The following is a 24,453-nucleotide window of genomic DNA, read 5'->3' on the forward strand; positions in this document are numbered from 1 at the left end:
CCCCAGTGGTATACCTCATAGCCTTCCATTGGAGGCATACATGAGAAGGTCTTCCTAATGTATACCTCTGATAGTAGGCTCTTAACAGATGCGTATAGATCTTTAACCCCTTCCCACCCCACACAGTGTATATATGGTGATAAGGTCTGGTGCTTAATGCTAAGTTCCGTACATATATATATATATATATATATATATATATATATATATATGGCACAGGCCGAGTAGCTGAGCCCCTTCTATGAGTAGCAGGTGTCAGTTATAATGTACAATCCTGGTCCCAGACATTTAACCACTTAGATGCTGCAGTCAACAGTGACCCCGTCGACCATCTAAGGGGTTAAACACAAGTAGTAGGCTCCTTCTGTCATGCCATGGGCATGGGAAATCTATTTTCCTATTTGAAAATCCTTAAATAGTGAAGCAAAAAACATACATATTTGGCATTGCTGCATTCTTATAACGCTTAAAATATTATTCAAACCAGTGAGCATAGTAAAAAAAAAAAAAAATCCCATATTTTCGGAAGCAGCCGAGGTCCTCATTGGCTGATCCATTGCTGCTGTTTGCACCCAGTTTCAGCTCTATCAAATCAGTTGTCCATGTAGATGTTCCTATTTATCTTACGTTTGCAATCCACTTACATTCTGCCAGTACTGTACTGGCCAGGACTTTCTCTCCCACACTTCCCATGCTGCCTTGTATAGCCCTGCTCCAATCAGCTGCAAGACATCATCTGAATGCCCGCCCCTCTGTTGTATGTGGTAAATAGCAGTGCCATCATGTCCCTGTTACTAAAGAAGCCAAACGCCTAAAGACAGGCAGTGGATTGCAAAATTGCTGGAAGTGAGTCCCCCAGTGGAAGGCACTTCAAACTTGATTTTCAACAGTAAAACAAAAACATTTTTCATGCAACTATATTATAAGATTGTTGATATAGACTAAGGCTGTCAGGTGTACATAAGCTGTGTGAAAAGCAAGTGTCCATTCAAACAAAAATTTCTGCACCCTGAAGGCCAAAATAGGCTGCATCTGTAAGGGTTAAAACAAAGGCTGTATAATGATGGATGTCGAATGAACCCGTTATCAAAACCACAGACCATTCCTTTCTGGGAAAGTCTAGTTGAAACGTTGTATAATTTATGGTTGAGAAGATGCATATTTAATGTGATAGCACAAGACACTCAGAAATCAATACCACGTCATAAGCAAGGTTCTTAAACAATAAAGACAATCAAAACAACATAAATACTCTTTGTCCTCAAGTTTCCTTTTAATAAAAAACAGACAAACTTTTGTGATGAGTTTATAAATGCAGCGACTGTTGTGTAACAAGTCACAATGAGGCAACACACTGAGACACAAGTGATTTATGGAAAAGATTGCCAAAACACACATACTCAAGATGACGGCTGATATTGATATCTTGGTAATAATCTACCTGTCTCATTTACTCATATTTTGTCAACAGTCAAATTTCCAGGACTTGGATGGTATGCACGGTGGGGCTTTTTTAAGCATCAATTTTAGGAATATGTCCCATTCTGTCGTTAATGTACAATGAGTGCCAACTATATGATAGCGCATACTCCTGACTTACTCTCACCACCACCCATGTATCTGCCAGAGCTTTCCCTGGCCGGGTCATTAAGCTCATCAAATAGTCCAGTGTCGATGATCTCCTGCTGCCAGCTGATTGGTATTGCGCCAGTAGAAAACCTCTTGAAGAATTTGGCATCTTTCTCATCAAAGTCAATTCCTTTGACCTCAGAGAAATCAGCTATGTCTGCAATGTCCTTGGCATAGACCACAGATGGGTCTGGTACAAACGGTGGGTCCACCATTCCGGCTTCCAGTCTTTGGAAGTTGATAGATTTAAAGAAGGAATGTTTTCTTGGGTCATCATCATTTGTTCTGCAAGAGATTACATAATAGGTCAGCGCAAAAGACAAGTGGTAGGAAAATAGCTGGGAAAACATTTGAGGCAGTGGCATATTCACTCCGTTTTCTCATTCCTTATGAAGGTGAATATTAAAGGGAACCTGATCTGAAAGCAACATGTTACAGAGCCAGGTGAGCTGAGGAGGTTGGTTATATAGTTTTCTGGAAAAGATTTAGTATAATCACATTTATAGTAGCTTTTTCTGGCCTTAGATGTTGAGTAAGTTGACCAAATCAAGGGCTGACTGCTACACTATCCTACCAAAAGTAATTAGACACAGGTGTAAGAATCAAAAGTAGTATTTATTTACATATGTTAATACTCAGTGGGCTGCTTTTGCTTAGTGACATCAGATACACTGACATTCATTCTACTAACATCTGATACACTCCAGCTGGTATTTCCCTCCATTCATCCTGCAAATATCTGTCGAATTCTCTCAAAGAAGATGGACGCTGTTCATAATTCCTGACCTGATGCTTTAGTTCACCCCAAAGATGTTCGGTAGGGTTCAGTTCGGGACTCTGTGCAGTCCGGTCCAATCATAGAACATTCACATCCTCAAACCAATGTTAAACAGTGTTGGATTTGTGACAAGGAACATTGTCTTATTGGAAGTATTGCTGACCATTCCCAGAGTAATGGCACATTGTCAGCAGCACATTATTGTCTAGAATGTCAAGGTACAGCTCCGTGTTCATGGTTCTTGTGACTACAACCAATGGACCAAGAACCATGGCGCGTAAAACATCCCAGGACCATAACTTCGCCTTCCTCGTACTTAACTGCTATGACAACACACTCAGCTAAAAGTCATTCCCCAGGTTCCTCCACACCCAGGTATGTCCATCTGATGGAAGATGGGGTGGGGTAATTTGTTGTTCCATAGAATATTCCTCCATTGCTCAACTATCCAATGATGATGCTCCTTGCACCATTGTAAATGGGTCAATGTATCTTCTTTGAGAGAACTCGTCAGACGATGAATGGAGGGAAATACCAGCTGAAGTGTATCAGATGTTAGTAGAAAGTATGCCACTGAGAGCATCCAATGTCATTAGGGCCAAAGGGGGCCCCGCTAAGTATGTCAGGGAGAAGAAGACTGGCACATAGTAGGGCAACAGGAACAGACAAGTATATATATTAGACCAAGTACTAAGGATGCACTGTGTAGTCATGTCTGGTCTCCTATATACAGGACAAGTACTAAACGTACACTGTGTAGCCATGTCTAGGTTTCCTATATATTAGGACAATTACTAAGGGTGTCCTGTGTAACCATGTCTGGGTCTCTTATATAATACTGTGTTTTGCAGAAAATAAGACCTACCCGGTAAATAAGCCCTACCCTGATTTTTTTTTAGGGGGGGTAGGGGAGGACTGGGGAGGGTGTAAGTTTGAAATACAAGCCCTACCCTGAAAATAAACCCTAGCTACACTACATTAAAAAGAAAAAGCAATACATTACCTAGTGGCGCCATCAGGGTCCCTCCTACTGGTCTCTGGAATTCCGGCAGGCTTGTTGCAGTTCCTGGTAATGGGGTTCATAAAACCCAGCCTCAAGGGAGCAATGGCTCTGACTGGTTCTCCAGCGCCGCAGCTGAGCCAATCAATGCAGCACTCGATTAACCAATGTGATGGCTGTGATTGGTTCTTTAAGCGCTGCGTTGATTGGCTCAGCCAATCAAAGCCATCGCTTCCTGGAGGCGGGGTTTACAAATCCCATTACCAGAAAGCGATCTTTTGTCAGCAATTTCAAGCAAGCGTGCTGGAGCTCTGCAGACCAGCAGGAGGGACCCAGACGGCACGTGCTAGGTAAGTAGCACACAGACTTTTTAATTGAGATTACTGCGGCGTTTTGAACGCTGTGGTAATCGAGGTATAATGTTCCCATTGATTTCAATGGGAGCCTCGCAGAAATGTGCTTGAACTGCGATTTTCGAGCGCTGTCTGTTCTATTTTTTTGCATATCGTCAATGATGGGGTGCGCTAAAGCCACTGTTGTAGGCAGGACATACCCCAAAAATAAGACCCTGTGCCTCTTTTGGGGCAAAAATTTATATAAGACAGGGTCTTATTTTGGGGGAAACACAATAGGAGAATAAATTCTCTTGACCCGTTTGGCACTCCAGAAATGAGCATATAAGTTAGAGGCATCGTATATGCATCCACCATCTACAGTGGAGATATCCGCATGCATTGTTTCCTCCTCTCTGGAGTGCTGACTGGGGGAAAGGTGACCGCCATTCTCCCAATTTATAACTGTATATACTTAAAGATATACCCTAAATGTCTCAGATGGGAATACCCTTGCGGCCCCTGGAAGTGGTTCAGTATAACAATGTGGCCCTCAGACCAGAAACAGCTGTGCACCTCTGTCTTAGACTAATGATACATACATGAGTATTACACAGTGCGCATAAGGTTGTAAGAAAAGCTAGTGTGGCCATCTTTGTTTGTCTGAGACTGGAGGGTTGCTTTAATTTTTGCAAAAAGTTGAGATTTTGCGCATAATCAAAAACTATACTCTGACCACAGCACCTCCAGCTTACAGAACAGGTTGCCGGCAGATATTTTTATGACTTTGATAGGATCCTATAAATATTTTCTAAACAGTTGTACACATGGATGTTTTCTGGGCATTAGTCTATATCTTGGACTATTGATCTGAGTCCAGGTTAGTTTGAAGTTCTTGTTCTCACTACAACATATACGGATGTTTGGAAGGATTACAATGTTAGACAGTCTGTTGTTAGGGAGATGAGATAAGGTCGTTCTGGATGGAACCTTGCTTACAAAGCCATTCATATAAGCCTGTGTTCACACTTGCGTCATGGTTTCCATTTCACAAGGGAGCACAATCTGAAATGAGCTCAGAGGAAGATCACAAGCAAAAATATTTCTAAGAGTAGTAGATGCTTGGAACAAATTTCTAGCAGATGTGGCTGGAAAATCAACAGTAAATGAATGTAAGCTGCCTGGAATAAACATATATCTATCCTAGGAGAGAAATCATATAAGGACAGACTAGTGGACCCCATGTGGTCTTTCTCTGCCATCAATCTTCTATATTTCTATTTGCAATTCTTCATTATACAACGGTAAGAAATGACCTCCAACAGCCCCATTGATTTGTAATGAATGTGGTATCTTGGTTTCCTTATGGGGTCCCTCATTTTGATATGAGAAATAGTTCTTCATGCAATGGTATTCTTCTGATTAAACGTGACAGAGTCTGCAATGGAGGCTCCAAATGGATGATAGAAAATAGAGAGACTGCGGTAGAAAGAAGTTCACTTTTTTCAAGTTTTCACCATCCAGTGGATGGGGTCCAACTGCTGGGACCTCCACTGATTTTGAGAATAGGGGGTCCGAGATCCCCCATTCTCCTCACTTCCAGGTAGCTTCTCTCATCTGCAGTGATATCACTAAATAGAGCGGTGCTGACAGCTATCTTTGGCTGTCACATTGGAAATTAATGGAGTGGCACTGTGCAAGTGTGACCTGCATTCCATCCAGTCTCTTCATCACTGCAGGAGCTGCAGGGAGGAGGACAGGGGAAATGGCACCGCCCTTCTTGGGATCAATGGAGAACCCAGTGGTTGAACCCCAACCAATCTATCAATTTTCATCCATAAAGTGGATGGGTAAAATCTTGAAAAAACGTCCTGTAACTGGATCACTCCTTTATGCATTGCAACTTGAGGTACTGCCAGCTGTGTAGGTCCTCGAAATAATAGATTTCCTTCAGCACTGTTAAATCATACAGTCAAATAGAAAATATATATAATCTGAGTCTATGAGCCCATTTACATGCAAAGATAATCATTCAAAAGGTTTTGCGATTGTTTTACATAAACTGCTAATGGACACTAATGTCTATTAGCAGCTTATCGCCTTCATTTGCATGTAAATGAGCCTTCGGGACCTATATGCAGAGAACAGCAGGTGGTCTGTTCTCTGCATTCAGCTTCTTTGTTCTGCCATGGACTTTCTGCTGAATATGATGTAATCAGCAGCGCCCATGGAGATAACAGCACCATGGACAGCAAACACAGCATGCGGTCTATGTTATCTTCCCTCCGGCTGAATGATGGATGTTATGCTCACCTAAAAATCATTGTTCAACCGAAGAGTGAAAGATGGGAGCATTTACACTCAACGATTATCACTCGAACGATGGCTTTTGAGCGATAACCGTTGCATGTAAATGGGCCTTAAATAAGAATTTGCAAGCACAGTATTCCTTACATCTGTGTTACTTTGGACCGATTAGCTCTCCTGACATGTTTTTGTAGAATTCTGGAGCACCTTTTACCAAAACCCTGCATTCTGTCACTCCTCTATTGTTTACCCTGACATTTATTAATACATCAACAACTGGGCATTATGTTGTCAATTTATTCATACACTCCCAGGAGGAATAAAAGAGGAACAGCACAGTCAGAGTTATAAGAAAAGATGCTCCAGAGTTGTTCTTTTACAAGGAATACAGACATGTCGGGAGAGCTGACGGGTCCTCTTTTAAGATTAATTCCAAAGGGCGCTCAGTATGTATTGTGAGTCTTGGAATGTTTACTATGGATTACTTCAGAGACAAGAGAGCAAATTCCACTTGAGGGAATGTGTAATTTTAGAGTTTCCTCCCACTATTTAGTAAGGGTGACCAATAAGTTAATAGAATTAAAGATATGGGGCTGACATTCCTGTTCACAATCTAGAGATCTTCAATAAGGGTCTATAAAATACACGTCTTACCATATCAAAAGAAACTTGGGTAAAAGGCAAGAGGGGAGGGAAGACCAAGAGGGGCGCTATCGGATGAAATATAGCCAGGAGAGCAAACAAAATTAAGAGGACACACAAAGCTGTTGCTATATAGCTCTACTATATAGAAGCTCCTTAGAATGCCCTATAGTAGACCAATTCGGTCACACATGGAGGCTACAAGCCTCTCCTGGTCCACCAAGGGACCTTTCTGAGGGCTACAGACCTGGAGTACTACTGCAGAAGAACCAGCAAATACAGGCAGTGCTCCCCAAACACTGACAGACGTGGTGCCAGACTTGCTCAGAGTTTTTATTAACGAATAATAACAAAGACACAAAACTACAGATTTCCACCTTGGAACGAGGTCTTCCTCAGGTATAAAAGATAAAATGGCCAACATATATATGCCCCAATGGGACCACTCCAGGGAATAGAAAAGTGGGTGGAATTAGGTTAGTACAATGTAATAGGCCAAAAGGTAACTTGGGGCCTATAAATGTTGGACACTTAATTTTTTATGTCTGAGGAAGACCCTGTTCCGGGATTGAAACGCATAGTTTTGCATCTTTGTTATTTTACATTAATAAAAAGTCATGTTTGGAGCAAACTGGCATCACATCTGTCGGTGTTTGGAGAGCAGTGGCTTCTGCGTTTCGTGTCATATGGCAGCTTCACTCAGTATTGGACACCTTCTAGTAATCTGGCAAGGGTGGCAACAGACAAGTGGTGGACTGGACTGTTATCTACAATAAGAAAAAAATGGCTGCTTTCTTTCAGAAACAGTACCACACCTGTCCACAAGGTATCGCACCTCAGCCTCAATCACTTCAATGGAGCTGAGCTGCAATACCTGTACAACCCATGGACAGGTGTGAAGATGTTTCTGAAAGAAAGCAGCCATGTTTTTCTAATCCTAGACAACCCCTTTAATTTTCCAAGCGTTATGCAGTATAGCTGCTCAAGAATATTATTATACTTGAATTGGAACCCTATCATGCATTGCTAATTCAGCTTTAGCTACGGGGGTTTGGAGAGAGATATAAATAGCAAATATGATATAAATAGCAACTATTCCTCCCCATCTGGGTCAATATTCATGCCCATAGACTGCAAGGGCTTGAAAAGTGACAACCACATTTATGAGTCAGAAATGTGATTAAAGTAATTCTCATTAAACACCCCCATCTCCTTCCTTGACAGGTCAAAGCGTATTACATCAATGAGAACAGAAAAAGCATCTTTAAAGGTATCAATGATATGCAATGTACAGTTCAAGCTGGAGCATGAGCGGAGTGGAATTCACAAAATCATTGATTTTGATTTTTGTGCCATTTAATTTGGAAAGCTGCAACCAAAAATATAAAAGATTGTACATTCAGGCCATTTAATGCTATATTGCTATATGTTTGAGTTTACAGTAAAAGCAAGATGCGGACTGCCTGATACCTATGGCACCCTCTACTGGGGGATAATATGTATTTGGTTTTAGGACTACAGAACAAACTTGAGTTGTATATTTGTCGAATCTATTGCTTGCCATTGACAAATGATACCTGTTTGCCAACAACTATCTTTCTGGATAGGACTAGAAAGAACCAGCTCACACAATGATGACTGCAGACTCAGCCCCACGCCCAAAAGGTGAAAGTATAAAGAGCACCAAGAAAACAGAAGATGTGTGATGTATGCATAGTCTGCAATAACCATGTAGTATAATAGCAAAAATAGGATCTTTATTACGGCACACAAATAACAAAGAGAAATAAAAAGTCTTAAAAGTAGAGACATGCAAAGTGTGTGTACATGGGAATATACAACATGATATCATGTACATATAGAAGTCATAGCTGTATATACCACTGCCAAACACGGGGAACGGGAGATCTAAACCCAACTTATATCGCTTCTTCAAGGGTCTCATGTCTTCAATATGTGCTTCCTGATGTAATAGTCTTAGCAAGATACAAGTTATTGTTGGTTAGTCACTACATATACAGGGTGTCCACAGAAATACCTATCCAGGGGCAAAAGAGATCCTTCCAGCATTGACAAGGGTTTGAGTGTGGGGCTGCTTGTTGCGTCTCTAAAATATCGGAAGGTAATCAATTTAAGACAATTTAGCATAACAAACAAATAATTTCTGACTGTAAGGCTGGGTTCACACAGGGCGGATTTGCCATGGAAATTCCGTCCGGAATTTCCGCGCGGCAAATCCGCCTGCAGCCGCTAATCTCGGGATTAGCCAGACATGTGGACGAGATTTCTCAGAAATCTTGTCCACACGGGACGGGCAATCCGCTGCGGTTAATCTGGCCGAAACCGCGGCTTTGCCGACCGCAGCATGTCCATTCTTTTTTCTTTCCGCTGCGGCCGCGCACTCCTCTATGGGAGTGCCGGCCGCAGCGGAAGAGCGAGAGGCCGGGCTGCTTCAAAGCCACCGTGGGTTTTTCCGCAGCGCTTCTCCCGGCGGAAATCTCGCGGTTTTTGCTGCAGCCAAACCACAAGACTTTCGGCGAAATCCGCCCCGTGTGACCCAAGCCTAAAGAATAAAGTGTGGCACAGAGTGTTAAGGCAGCAGTATGCAGTCCTAAGCTCTCGCTCACGACCTGAAGGTTGCAGGTTTATTCTCCGCATGGTTCAGATAGCTGGCTCAGGGTTGACTCAGCCTTCCATCCTTCCGAGGTCGGTAAAATGAGCACCCAGCTTGGTGGGGGGTAATAAATAAATTACCTGAAAGTGCTGAGGAATAAATTGGCGCTATACAAATAACAAGACAAATGTAAGACTTGAAACAAAAAGTAACCTTTATTATCTTTAGTGTCTCTATACAAAAATGTACACGGCTGAGCATAGTGGAATGGACGGCATGTAGCATTTCTGGGGTCAGTATTTCACCAGCCGCTCGCGTTCGTCTCTCCAGTTCACCAACATCACAAGATGCTGTTGTGTATCTGTCATGGAAAGCTGCCTTATGGAGACCCCACAGGAAGAAATCCAGATAGGTCAAGTCTGGGGAACGTGGTGACCAAGGAACAGTGCCGTGTTGTCTAATCCAAACTGAGCTGCGAGCACCTCCAAGAAAGAGGTGGAGCACTATCATGCTGTTATCAAACCTGTTGACGATGTGCCAATGGCAAGTCATTGAGCCGTTCATCCACCGTGCGATTGTCACTTTTAGTTGACTGATTTATTTTATTTTACTGATTGCATTAATTGATCTGTGCCATTTCTTTAATTGCCACCAATGAATAAGTACATTGTTATGCTAGTCCATCTTAAATTGATTCACTTCATCTATTTTACGGCTGGAACAAGCAGCTCCACACACATCCCCTAGAGTAATGCTGGAAAGATCTCTTTTGCCCCTGAATACATATTATTGTGGACACCATGTATACAGGTGACTCTGAGTTGTTTTGTATTTTATTATGAGTACAGTGAAACCTCTCCAAAAGACTACCTCTTGGAGAAGACTTTCAGGTCCACCATATATTATACATACTACCCATCTTCTTTGAGTAGACCACTAACTTAACCATTGGTTATTTAGCATACCTAGGCTGACAGCATCTTCTGCCTTTTTATACATTCACTTTCCAGTGAATAACTAAGGTGAACACGCATTCCCGAACTCACCTTCAATGGTACGACTTGTGGCCCTAAGGGGCACTCTCACTTTATTTGTTTTGGCATCACGTGGTCGAGTAAGTTACAAGTATCGTGGTGTATATTCCTATCTACAGGACAGGGAATAAATATCTGATTGTTGGTGGCCTCAGCACTAAGACCCAGAGCAAACGAGAACAGGGGTCTTGAAGGCCCCCAAATCAATGGAGAGATGGAAGAGTTGAGTTTTGAGGATTTCCTTAATATTATCACTGATATAACTGAATCTGTAAGTGAATGTAGAAATGTGAAGCCTTCCTAGCTCAGCTGCTACTCCTTCCTAGAAAATGGTGGGTATCATAGTGGTTAGACCCTTGATCAACTGGACACTGATAGCTTGTCTTAGCAATATGTCATCAATGTCTTTAATGAGATAGTTCTTTCAAGGACAGTTCTAAATGGTACCCAAGTGTTGGCTACCTGGCTCTTCAGTTGGTCTTATCAGAATGTGTTCTCTTCAGGTTACAAGACCCTAAAGTGTAAAGTGTTGTGCCCTGAGTTATGAATCGCACTGGTCGTGTAGAGTGAATCTCACCTGCTACCCAGTCGCTGTTCAGGCTTCTTGGCGAGGAATAGTTTACATATATCCTTTATATCAGGGGTAAAGTTGGGATGCTGGAATACGGGTTCCTCCTCCAATGTTTTGCGTTTCAACTCATCTTTATTTTTCTCCTTTGGATCTCTGAACGGCGTGTGAGCTGCAACCATTTCATATATAGTGCAGCCCATTGCAAACCAGTCAACCGGATATGAGTAGCTCTCATCTTTTAGAATCTCAGGTGCCATGTAACCATTAGTGCCAGCCTGCAAAATACACATAGAGAAAGCACAAATGAAAACGGATCTTCAGCATATGTCATATGACATAATAAATAGAATAAAACCGATTATATTGTAAACTTATTCTCAATTCTAGAGCAACCTTAGCAGTTGTACATCAAGAACTAATGTATGTTGTCCACAGGGGTTGTATAGTTCCAATGCCCTAGTAGGGAGCTGAGAGATGGGATCCCCAACACTATTCTCTCCTCTATAAACCAGAGCAATGCAAAGTGGCTACAAAGACATCGGTTACTGACCGATTCAAAGTCCTGGCAGCATGTTGCGCTATTTTGTCTGGTAAAATGCCCGTTGGAAACCCAACAGACCTGATTGTATTCAGTATAATGGAAATCCAAATGTGAACAGAGCCTTACTTCTCTGCAGAGAAAAGGAAGTTACAACTGTTAAAAAGGGCAGGTTATTTTTATGCCAGTTGGACTTTTACCCAAAAAGGACCGATACTACAGTCCATTCACTGTCTAGTGCTTCAGATGATGCCATATGATTATTGCAATAAAATGTAACTTCTTTTTCTTACAATTCCTCCTCATTTCCTTTAAATCAGGGAGTTTTCATTTTTGCATTTTCCCTTTTTTGTTACAGTTCTGCTTTTGTATTCAACCATATTACAGAAGATGCTAAAACTAAATGAATAAACAATTTTAAATATATTGTAATTATTGTTGCTTAACCATTTCCAGCACTAAAACACTCTTATCTTTCATGGATCCACAAATTTCTAAACTTCACTAATGATTGAATTGTTCTCTGCCAAGCTTTATATGCAGAGGTAGATTGGCCATAGGATCTACAGGAAGAAATTCCAGTAGGCCGGTCAGGTCATGCCTGGACCCAATGCACTCCAGTAGGCTCACTGCAGTTGAATTAGGATTGATGCTAGATGGAGCACTTGCTACAGACGTCTTGTGCTGGCTTAGGGGGCTCAGGGAGTATTTGCAGGCTGGCTGGGGTAGGAGACCTTTTATTACAGAAAGCACTTGGTGTGGAGGTGGTGCAAGAACCTGTTTCATCATCAGCTTATATTCTGATTTAAACATCCCCCTCTCCTTCCTTTTCTGTGCAACTCTGCACTGCAGTTAGTAATGATGAGAAAGGTTTTGAAAAATTGAGTATGACCAATTCGCAGAATTTCGGCAACAGGTTTGGTTGAGTCAAAATTACTTTGAACCAAACCAGAACTTCACCAATACCTCTAAAACTAATGCTAAGAGCCATAAAAGCCCCGTGCAACACTTTTAGGTCACTTGGGAATGAATCTATATCTTTTTGAGCTGTTTTTAAGGCAGAGTTAATGACGAAAAATAAAAAAGAAAGGAGGAAAAGGAAGAAGAAGAAAAAGAAGAAAGAAAAAGAGGAAGGAAAAGATGGAAAATAATCTTTTTCCTTCTGCTTTTTTCTCCTTCATTTTCCTCCTCTTTTTTCTTCTCCCTTCTTTCACCTTATTTTTAAAGGAGGAGAAGAAAAATTGTAATGGGTTCATCCAAGACGAACAGCCCGAGGTTTGAGTTTGTGCCGAACCAAACTATTGACAAAACTCAACCCAAAACAGGGTTTTACTGTTTTAGTTCACTCAACATCAGCCCTTCAGCTCACCCAGGCCCAGAGATACAAGCAATGAACAGATGACATATCAAAGCACAGATCCAGCATCAGGTAACACTTATGTTGGCCCCTTCTGTTAGTAATCTGGACCCACCTACAACAGGAGGCCACTTTGAGATTTTTCTTCCAGGGCCATTTTAAATTCCCAATCTGCCCCTACCTACATGTATATAAAATCAGTATGTTAAAATGTATGCTTAAGAATCCACACTCCATTACCTACTGCAAATACGACGCTAATGTATTGATTGCATTGAATTATGTGACATCTATAACAAATTGTGTTGACCATTGTAAATAAATCAAGTCTATGTTGGCTGCAAATAAAATGTATGAATCACCATGCTGATATGCCAACTGTGAGGTTCTGTATATACTGTACAGCAAATTGTACTTTATCCTTATATGAATTCAATATTGTGTTGGGATCAGCCGGTGTTATATACTGAAATGTTACAGCACTGTGAACCTACACAAATGCTCTAGAGAATTGCTAAACTTTATATTCGGGAACATGTATTTAAAGGATTGTCCAAGGTATAATAAACTTCAGTGAGGGCAGGAAACGTTATATAATAAGAAAAAACACTATATTTACCAGCACAGCTTCTCCGGTCCTCCCTACAGCGTTGATGTGCCCGTTTATACACATGAGCACTGCAGGCAATCATTAGCCTCAGGGGTGTATGACAAGAGACTGCTCAGGCCAGTGATTGGGCGCATGCGTATATGGGCATGTCACTGCTGCCCGACAGAGGAAGACCAGACTGGCAGACCTGAACCAGCAGGGGTTCAAAAATGTGAGTTTACCTTATTTAGCTATTTTTTAACATTTCCTTCACTCAGCGAAATTTTCCAATATCTTGGACAACCCCTTTAAGCAACACCCTGTTACATTAATTTACGTTTGGTAAAAGTGAACTATACGTACATTAGAGAACAGATCTCCTCTATATAAATTCAGTCCTTGAGCTTAAGGGGTTTTTGCCTCCCCTAGATATGCTGCATCCAGAGGGATTGTCCTTGGCTCTCTCCATTCATGTGTAGAGCAAAAATAGTATGGCACCTCGTTGGCCAGAAAAATCTATACGATTTTAAATACTCTTGTATGAAAAGAAAAAGGTATTATACATGTGATACCTTTTGTTGGCTAATCGGAAAAATTATATTTGCAGGCGTTCGAAGCTACATAGACTACTCTAGCCTGACGAAGAGGTCTAGGTAGTGTCAAAAGCCAATAAAGGTGTCACTTGTGTAATACTTTTGTCTTTTTTGTACAAGAATATATAACATCACATAGATCCATTCATATGTATAAGAGTTATAGCTGGTGACTGATTTGCTAGACGGATAAAGGGTTAGGGACCTCCCCCTTTCTCCCAATCCGAATATATTCCAAAAATTGTCTTTGCTGACTTTTTTTAGAGACATGTCTTTTTTAAATCCATTTTCCTAAATTTTGGACCATGATCATTTGCAGTAAAGCCGTGTATTCAAGCTGCCCTAAAGTAAGACTCACAATTCATAACATAAACCACTTTATGGTTCGGACCGTATGGCATTCATCACAAGGTGGAACTGTTCTTAATGGATGAATGCAAACTAACCAGATGACCTGTAAAAATGTGCAGGGGTTAAGCCATTTAGGAATTAGCTACCTAATGTAGTCAATGTACAGGGCACATTAGGGTGATGACAGTAACTTTCCATTGCACCGGATTGTAATACAAAGGAAATGCTGTATAGCATGCAGAGGTCGGGTGCGGCCGCTGCAGTCAGGGCAGCTTCTGAACCACCCGTATAGTCAAATAAATGCCTTAGAAGAGACTTATTGATACTTGGCATGGCAAAACTTGGCGGCTGCTCTGCACAAAGGGAATTGCATTTTTTTTTGCCAAGAATAGTAGTGTCAGACAAATTAGCAAACGTTTTAGAGAGAAGAAGAGAAAGGCTATTACTGGAAAATGAACACTAGGGGATTCAAAACTTTGCAAACTATCCAGTTGAAATGAGGTTGAAGTAATTTTATATCATAAGTAGCAAACAATGGCTGTGAGATATTAGTTCACACGCACCCTATAATATCTACACTTGACTCAAATATTGTAGTCTATGCAATGGTCCTAGGTTCAAATCCAACTAAGGGCAATATCTGCATGGAGTTTGGATGTTCTTTCAATGTTTGTGTAGGTTTCTTCCGGGTACTCCTGGTTCCTCCCATATTATTAAAACATACAGATAGGTGAATATAGATTGTGAGCCCAATGGGGACATAACCCAATATGAAGTGATGAAAAGTGCTGCGTAATATGCATGTGCTATATAAATAAAGGTAATTACATGTTGCCAGTAACAGTATCAACCATAGTATATAGTCAAAGGGTGGGATTCACTGACATTAATACACAGTCACAACTACACGATGGCTGAAAACAATCATACAACAGTTAAACTGTATTAAAGGTTAATGAGAATAATGTCAGTTGCATGTCTGCTGTGTGCCATTTGCCACTCACTGATAATGGAGTACTGGGGCAATTACAATGCATTTGGAAAGTCTTCAGACCCTTTCACTTTTTTATATTTTGTTATATTGAGGCCTTGTGCAAATTTTAAAAATGAAAAACCAACATTACATTGACATACGTATTCACACCATTTGATATGACACTTAAAATTTAGCTTTGGAACCTCCAATTTCTCTTGATCATCTTTGAAATGTTTTTACGCCTTCATTGGAGTTTCCTGTGGTAAATCTGGTTGATTGGACATAATTTTAAAAGTCACACCCCTGTGTATATAAGGTCTCACAGCTCACAACACATATCAGAGACAAAACCATGCCATGAGGAAAGAGCGGCCTGTAGAGCTCAGAGACAGGATTGTGTGGAGGCACAGATCTGGAGAAGGCTACAAAAACATTTCTGCTGCACCGAAAGTTCCCAAGAGCCCAGCGGCCTCCATAATTTTTAAATGTAATACGTTTGGAACAGCCAGGACTCATCCTAGAGCTGCCAACCCACCAAAGTAATTAGTTGGTGAGAAGGGCCTTGATAAGAGAGATGACCAAGAACCAAATGGTCACTCTGGTTGAGCCCCAAAGATTCTGTGTACAGATGGGAGAAACTTCCAGAAGGTCAACCATCACTGCAGCCTCCACCAATCTGGGCTTTATGGCAGAGTGGCCAGAAATAAGCCTCTCATCAACAGAAGACACATGAAAGCCGCCTGCATGGAGTTTGCAAAAAAACACCCAAAGGACTCTTAGAATGTGAGAAAGAAGATTCTCTGGTCTGATGAAATCAAGATAGAAGTTTTTGGTCTCAATTCTAAGCATAATGTGAGCCAGCACGCTTGTAGAACTAGTGGCCAGGCAGCAGGATTAGTGTATGTGTAATATGGCAGACAATGATACAACTTCCTGTTAACGTAATAGGAAGAAGGAGAGATCTGCGGCACAAATGGATGCTCTATGAAAAGAGAAACTCTTCAAAAATACTACACCTAAATGACTTAAGAACACTGTGAAGTTTTTATTCTTCATTGACATACCTCATAACTATCATTTCGAAAATCTTGTCTTAAAAAACAATTCAAGGAGCAAGTGCCATAAAATATTTCTTGCACTTGCCCTTGATTGTGCAAGCAGCCTAAATGGTGTCTACAAATCAAATCAATACCCAAGTGTATACATTTCAGGACTATATCAGTGATTCTAGGTCTGTTTAAAACTTGTCTTATTTAATGGAACTTTGTACTTACATCGTCTTCAGACTAATTGATCCTAAAATAATCTGGGTTCTAAAGGTACTCCTACACCTTCAACAACTGTTGGACAAACGACTGTTCGTCTAGTAGCTGTGTTCCCTAGTACCACCATACACATGGATGTTTGGCTCGGCTGTACATTTGTGTATTAAAGGACTTACGTCGTAGCCAGACACCTCAGATGGCGACTTATCTCTTAGGGGACAAAAACATTGGGTGATGAAGTTTAACAACCCCAATCCTTCTTTCCCCTGACATCATCTGTTGGCGAAAGTTGAGTTGCATCCATACACATTAGAGAGTCATCCAGCTCTGCAGGTTTGAATGGCCAAATGCTGATAAACCTGGAGGTCCATTCCAATTCTACCATTCTATGATTCTATTGGGATTATTTAGTGATCCTGCATTGAGCAGGGGGTTGGACCCGATGACTCTGCAGGTGCCTTCCTACTTTACCATTCTATGATGTTCATGGGGGCCTTAAATTTCAACTAGCATTTCCTTCTCTGAATTGCCAAAAGACTTCTAATTTTTAATTGATCCCATTAGGCCGCTTCTACATGAGCGACTTTATCACGCCATTTTGTTGCAACGCAACTGTGCTACAAATCGCATGTATATAGAGCCCATGCTTTCCTATGAGTTATTCCACATGAACGATGTTTTGAAGTTTTTGACATTGCAAGACTACAAAATAGTGGCATGCTCTATACAGCTGCAATTTGCATTTTTTTGTAGCCCATGTTTCCCTATGCAGCCTTCCTTTCTGTTGCATCGCATCATATCGCACGAAAACACGTTTTTTTGGGTGGTGCGATGCAACTTTTACAGTAGTACTGTAAAAGCCCTAGCTTTAGGCTCTGATTGGCTGAGCCACGGCACTCGTAAACCAATCACAGCCAGCCCTTTCTGGAGGTGGGGATTTTGATCCTCCAATCCAGAAAGGGCTGGCAGAAGGCCAAGACGAGTGCCAGAGGTGCAGAGGAGACCGGCTCCAGAGATGACAGAGCTTCTTAGGCGATGTATTAATTTTTTTTGCTTTTTTACTGCAGCTAGGGCTTATTTTCAAGGCAGGGCTTATGTAACTATACCAAAACCGTGCTGTCTATAGCTGAAAAACAAATTTACATACATGATGTAGCCCCTCGGCGTAAGCTTTCTAAACATAAATCATTTCCTGGACCACCTAAAAATTTGTTTGTAGCCCCTTAAGTCGGGCTCACACGAGCTTTTGATTACTGTGTGTTATGTGTGCAGTGCACATATGCGTAATTCGCAGGCAATCAAATACATTGCCATACGCACTTCCGTTAAAATTTGCAAGTAGAAATTGCCTAATACTTGAGCGCACACAGCCTATTCTGTATATAAATCTCCTGTATACAGTGATATTGACCATGCTGGTGTAAGGCTGGTTTCACATCTGCGTCAGAACCTTCAGTTGGAGGTTCCGTCATAGATCCAGCTCAAAATACTGGAAGAAAAAGAACTGCATGCAACACTTTTTCTTCCGTCCAAAAGCTGGGCTGCTGGATGGAAAGTGGACGAATCAATGGGGTCCGTCCGGCGTTGTTCGGTTCAGTCCAGAGATGGAGCCATTTGGACACGAGGATTCCTCTTTCCTGCTACCCGAATAGAGCAGAAAAGTGGAATCCCCAATGCAGACGTGAAAGCACCCTTACCTGTATATAATTATATATGTTCAGATGCTTTATGCTATACATCCTGTATATAGTGATATATCAGGTTATACCAGTATGCTCCATATCACTAAATACAGGAAGCTGCTATATGCTGGTATAACCTGGATATCTTCTGCATATAATTATGTATGTACAGCTGGTAAAACTTACACCAGCTATACAATACAAGATTACATGCGGTACATAGCTCATTGTACTACATGGTCTACTAACTCTGGTCTACTCTTCTATCAGCCACTGCCGACCAGACCAATCACAACTGCAGTCTCTCATTTGAAGGGAGGACCACACGCTGGGGAAATCTGCAGCCTGTAATTGGCTGCCAGCTCCAGGTAACGGCCTTCCCCTCCATGAGAGCCACCCACAGCCGGCCCACAGTGGTGAAATGGCATATGGGTAGCGGGCCACCGTTTGCTAAGGGGCCGGGTCACAATTGCGACCCCTAGCAGTACGCCTGTGTACAATGCAAAATTTACACGTCTTGGAAGTGGAAATTAATGTCATTCTTTATTTAATTTAAAGTTAAAACCGAGCGTCAAATTATAATTAAAAACAGCATTTTTTTTTCTTGCTAGCCTTCTTTTGCTTCCGTTGTACAAAGGACAGCTGTTAAACTAACCTTGAATGAGTTGATAAACAGGCGGCATTCCTTACAATGGTGAGATATTCCCAATTTAGTCATTAGCTTTGGAATATCTGAAGAAGAGCACACACTATCCTGCATCTCACAGAAAGGAGATAGAACCAAATTTCTGTTTCTAAACACAGAAACACATTTTCTCTTAGCACGATGGTTCCACTCTTGAAGTCTGAAGCTTAAAGGTTCAGAAAGTTGTTCGGAATGAAGTACGTCTTGAATGAGATCATTCAGTTCCTTTTGCTCAGTCAAGTGGGGCTCGTCTAAGAGCTTAGGAGTGTGCGTAGGATCAGGATTTTTATGATAAATTTAAATTAAATCTCTCTCTTCACAGTTCATTGGAGGTTTAGGTATAGTACATATATTAAATGCCCAATAACAAAAAAAAACTTGACGTGGTGGCCCTTTTTAAGGCTAGATCTGAAATTAGCACCTGCAAAAATGTTGAAAATAGCTAAATTTGTGCATGTTATAAAAACCTTGTAAATGGCACCTCCAACACAGAAATAGGATTTATTGAATAAACCCTGCTGTCCTTCTTGCGTCCTATTATAATACTGTCCCCTCTTTTCTTCATTATCTACTGTGAAACGTCTTTGAGACAACCACCCCAAATTGCAATGAAAAGTGGTTTTCTGGTGTAAAGGGGGGTAGGGGGTCTTCTAAAAAAAAGATGGTCAGTATGCATAATTTATGGTTGAACTGGAAATCTGTTACAGGAAATATTGTCAGGATAAGGGGGTGACACTCTCAAAGTGCTGGTCTTTTAGGGTGGTTTTATTTGGGGTGACAGCCGTCCCAATGCTTTCATACAGGAGCGATAATCGCTCACTTAATCACTCACTAATAGAAATGGAGTGCGCCAGAGATCTCTTCCAACCACCCGCCTCCATTCAGAGTAAACAGAGCAGATGAATGACTGCCTGTTTACACGGTCCGACAGTCATTTAGGTGAGCTGAACCGATAATTAATAACAGTGGTCATTATGTCTTACACAAGGGTTCACAAACATTTCCAATATTATGGTTCCATTCAGTCCAAATTAGTTAAAAGCAAACCTGAACTTCTCCAATACTCTTAAAAAGCAGAAGAAAGAGAAAGGTGAAGAAGAAGAGGAAAAAGAAGAAGACAAAGAGGAGTATGAAATTTTTGTGGGTTTGGCAGAGACAAACTGCCTGATGTTCAAGTTCACACCAAACCAAACTCTTAGCAAAGTTCAAAGTGGAACAGGCTTTGACTGTTTCGGTTTGCTCAACACTATATAGGAGTATGAATATGTTTGGTGACACTTACAAGAGCTATAATAGTGGACATCAGCAAACGGAAGAAATCTAGTAACATAGAATTTGTATCTCAAGAACTTACATTACTTTCTGTTAGGAAAAATACTCTTTACTGATATTAGCAAAAAAACATTACTTGTCTTACAGAGCCCCATAGTAATTTCTGCCTGTCTTGAAAGATTATGATAATAATTCATCAATAGGGCAAATTTTGAAAACCTAACAAACAAGGTGATTGATGATGAATTATAAGCGGTGACTAAAAGAGCCGCTCCGGTGATTTAAAAAAAAAAAAAATCATTGTGCAACTATCCCCCGAGTATATACCAGCGAGCTAGTGTTACCTTGGTTAGTAATTTCTTTCTATATGAATCTCCGAGCCTCTTTCCCCTCAGATGGTCATGTGATCTCAGGCCTACCAGCTCAGATCTACTTGGGGTTATGTGTTCATTTTCTAGTCAAATTCTCAGTTTGTGTGATGCTGTTACATGAATCTACCACTAAAACTGCCTTCTAGGACACAGTCATTCCTGTCAGTTACTGATGATGACCCCACAGCTCTTGTCCCACAGGTGTAATAGAGAAGATCACAGCTCATCCTTCTGATTGTATACTTATAGTCTATAGCTTATTTAGGTGAATGTAGAAGGTAATGATAATTAAACAGAATGGTATAGCATTAGGTAAAGCCGTGCTGACGCATCATGGGATAGATGTGACACTGAAATTAAAAAATCTCAGCCTCAAGATGGTGCCTAACAAACATCAGACAGGGGCTGCACTTCATGGAAGTGGTTACAATACACAGAGGGGACCTCCAGAGTATGACAGGCAATCAGTTGAGGGAGGCAGGGATGGAAAAATGCGTTTCCGCTGGAGTGACACTTCAATGGACTTCATTATAACCAGGAAACCAATGAATCATGACAAAGCACAGTTTTCTTCAGGAAGATACAATTCTATGCTTATATCTGTATTCTGTACAAACAGAAATACATAATAACTGATATTTAAGACAAAAATGAAGTAAGATGCAACATATGAAGATTTATCATATCTATGGAGTATTGCAGCACTCCATAAAGGACAACCACATACAAGGCAGTATTTTCTCTTCCTTCCTTTTTATATAACTGTGGTATTGGTGGGATGGGGAATTTATAAAGAAGAGAATACAACCTTGTTTCCACTGTCTGACCTTGATAGATTGCTTCATTTTCCTACAGTACTACAGCAGCTCAATGACTCCTCTGCACATCACACAAGTCATCGAGCATTTGTATTAAAATGGTATTTCTAATTTCCACTAGCATTTGTTACATCATACAAGGATCATTGAAGTTATTTTTTTATATTTATTGCATGCAATACTGCTTCTATAACTGCACATCAAACAACCTGCCTCTTGGGGTTTTTCGCCTTCCTCTGGATCAACAAGGGGGGTGGAAACAGGCTGAACTAGATGGACATTGTCTCCCTTCAGCCTAACATAACGTGCTTTGTAATCACTTTAATCACATCAATCCCTCCCATAATCTAACTTTTCTCTCATTTATACATACATACATGCTAAGACCAATTTAATAGGAGGCCAACTACGGTAGGTGGTCTCTACTTTTCTGGGGAGTATAAGAGGAAACTGTATTAACTGGGCAACATACCGGCATGCAAACTCTGAAGGTACAAAATGTAAGTTACCTTTCACATGGGTGGAATTTTTGCGCAACACTCAACAGATTTTGCTGTTGTGTGGGAAAATTCCGCACCAAAATCTGCACGTCTTGTGTTCGGATTTTGATGTGAATTTCAAAATGGCCAGTAATTTTGCATTAAAATCTGCATCTAGACATACAGATTTTGGTAAGGATTTTCACAACGGCAAATTCGACATCATGAAGTCTGTCTGGGATTACATGAAGTGACAGAAAGATTTGAGCAAACCTACATCCACAAAAGATCTGTAATTAGTTCTCCAATATGTTTGGAAAAACCTGATCGCCAATTTCTTACAAAAACTGTGTGCAAGCATAACTAGAAGAACTGATGCTGTTACGAGGACAAAGAGTGCTCACACCAAATTTTGATGTGATTTAGATTTCTCTTTTGTTCAATCACTTTGCATTGTATTAATTGACAAAAAGAAACTATTAACTCCTCTATTATTGAAAGCGTTCTTACTTTGCAGCATTTTGTCCCTCAGCTGACTAAAACTTTTGCACAGTATTGTATATGCTTCTTTCAGTTACACTTAATCTTGCCCCTTTATAGCAGGGAGCAACTATCTTTGGATTGTTTAATGTCTCATACCCTGTACTAGTCTTACCAAGAACCTTTTTGTGTTTCCTCACTATCACTTTATCAGTGTGTGTTTCCTCACTATCACTTTATCAGTAAGGGGGTCAAGGGCAGTCAAATATATCATTCACAAAAATGTCAATACTTGGAAGCGCATCCTTCTATTTTCTTATATACAAGGAATGGATTGTATTTAGGACAATTTTCTTAACATGGTGGACAATATCCTTGTGTTATACTATTTTTATCCTATTATCTCCCTACCACACGGCCTAATTACCATATGTAGCAAAATCAGGCTGTGTAACTTATGCAAGTATGAACTGTTAGGCCAATCAAGGCCAAACCTCTCCTAAAAGCCGATTAAGGAAGCCATTTATGGAGGTCAAGAAGGTTACCATTCTCGGCCACCGCCAGTATGTCAATGATTACCATATCTCAAGCATGTCACATGGCAGGAAAGCAGGTGAAATGCAGAGTAATACCACCGGTGACATATAGACCTCAGTGCCTTATACATTATGTAAACTGGCAGCTAAGTAGTTCTCAAATGGTTAATTGGCAAAATCTCCTTACCATCTGCCTTTAAAATTAATTAGCCTCGTAAGGTCCTTAGCTAAGTCCAAATCCTAGGGAATTAAGACTTGCTCTTACATTACAAGGTAAAATAGCTTGCTTACCTATTCTTTGCCCTAGGAAGTCAGCAGTCATTGAACTATGTGCTACTTACCCTGCTTGTGATGGGTTTTCCTTCCTTTACTTTGACCGCAAGTCCCAAATCAGACAGCCGACAATTGCCATTGTCATCCACAAGAACATTTTCTGGCTTCATATCTCTATAGACGATCTTAAGAGAATGAAGGTGAATAAGCCCACAGCACATCTGAGCGGAGTAAAATATCACTCTTTTTGTTTCCAACCCTTTTTCTCCAATGTTATAGATATGAAACTTAAGGTCTCCTCCATTCATAATGGTCATCACTAGGCACAGGTGGCTTTTAGTTTCGTAGGCATAGGCCAGAGAGACAATGAAGGGGCTGTGAACTTTTTCTAGGATCTCCTTTTCCAACAAAGCCATCTTCTCTCCATTCTTTTTCTTAAGACGCTTTTTGTCCAGTTTTTTGCATGCATACATCTGTCCTGTGTTCTTTACTTGGATGGCACATACCTGCAACCATCAACAAATGTGTCAGTTCACATATAACCATATATATTTTTGTGATTTTTTGGGCAAACCAAGACTATGTCTTAGCAGAGGTCTATGTGTATAATACTGAACTCTATGTGACTTCCCATGACATAACTAGAGTGATTAGGTTTCATGTGACTTCTGTATGGCTTAGCATCGTACCTCCATGACACAATTTGTGCATTATCCATTAAGTTGGGAAAAAAGGAACAATGAAGTGATTATGGAAGTAACACATAAAATCCTGACAAGCATGAACTGAGAAGAAGGGGGATAGAGAAGATGGCAAGAAAGTGTCTATATAGGTTGGTGACTGGATAACAAGCAGAATCCTATACAATACAAAATGGCTGTCTATGATTTTAATATCCTGTCCAAGTAGGAAGACTAACTCTAGAAAACAAGCTGCCACTTTAACTATATAGAAGAAGAAACAAGGCAGAAACACGTCTATGAGCATGTATAAAATTTGTACTGTTTGGGAAAACAGGTTTCCTAATACATAAAAGTATTGTTCCACCAGTGTATTGACATTATAAGTGTTAGGTACTGTAGTATTGGGGTTGCACTTGAGATCCGAAGTATAAACTTAGTGAAAGTATGAAATATGTCCAAGAGTTGGAAGCTCATTTAATGTGTTTCCATTTAGGCCAGATCGTTATAGATCCTAAAACATAAGATCCGAGAAGCTTTTATAGTGTTGCCAAAAAAGTTACCCATTAGTAGTCCAATAAACATCTCCTATAGTTTAGAA

General features: G+C 40.7%; 1 protein-coding gene across 1 annotated transcript in view; it reads right to left on the reverse strand.

The window, feature by feature from the left end:
- Positions 1-1,317: 1,317 nt before the first annotated feature.
- GRK7 (G protein-coupled receptor kinase 7) overlaps positions 1,318-24,453 on the reverse strand; it is a 28,448-nt gene continuing 5,312 nt past the window's right edge. The window contains exons 2-4 of the mRNA XM_066589357.1: positions 23,241-23,678; positions 10,914-11,182; positions 1,318-1,914 (exon numbers count right to left, since the gene is read on the reverse strand). Coding sequence (XP_066445454.1) covers positions 1,572-1,914; positions 10,914-11,182; positions 23,241-23,678 — 1,050 coding nt within the window. The 3' untranslated portion in view covers positions 1,318-1,571. The remainder of the gene's footprint in view (positions 1,915-10,913; positions 11,183-23,240; positions 23,679-24,453) is intronic.

The sequence above is a fragment of the Eleutherodactylus coqui genome, chromosome 1, assembly GCF_035609145.1.
Source record: "Eleutherodactylus coqui strain aEleCoq1 chromosome 1, aEleCoq1.hap1, whole genome shotgun sequence".
In the NCBI taxonomy this organism is placed as follows: Eukaryota; Metazoa; Chordata; class Amphibia; order Anura; family Eleutherodactylidae; genus Eleutherodactylus; species Eleutherodactylus coqui.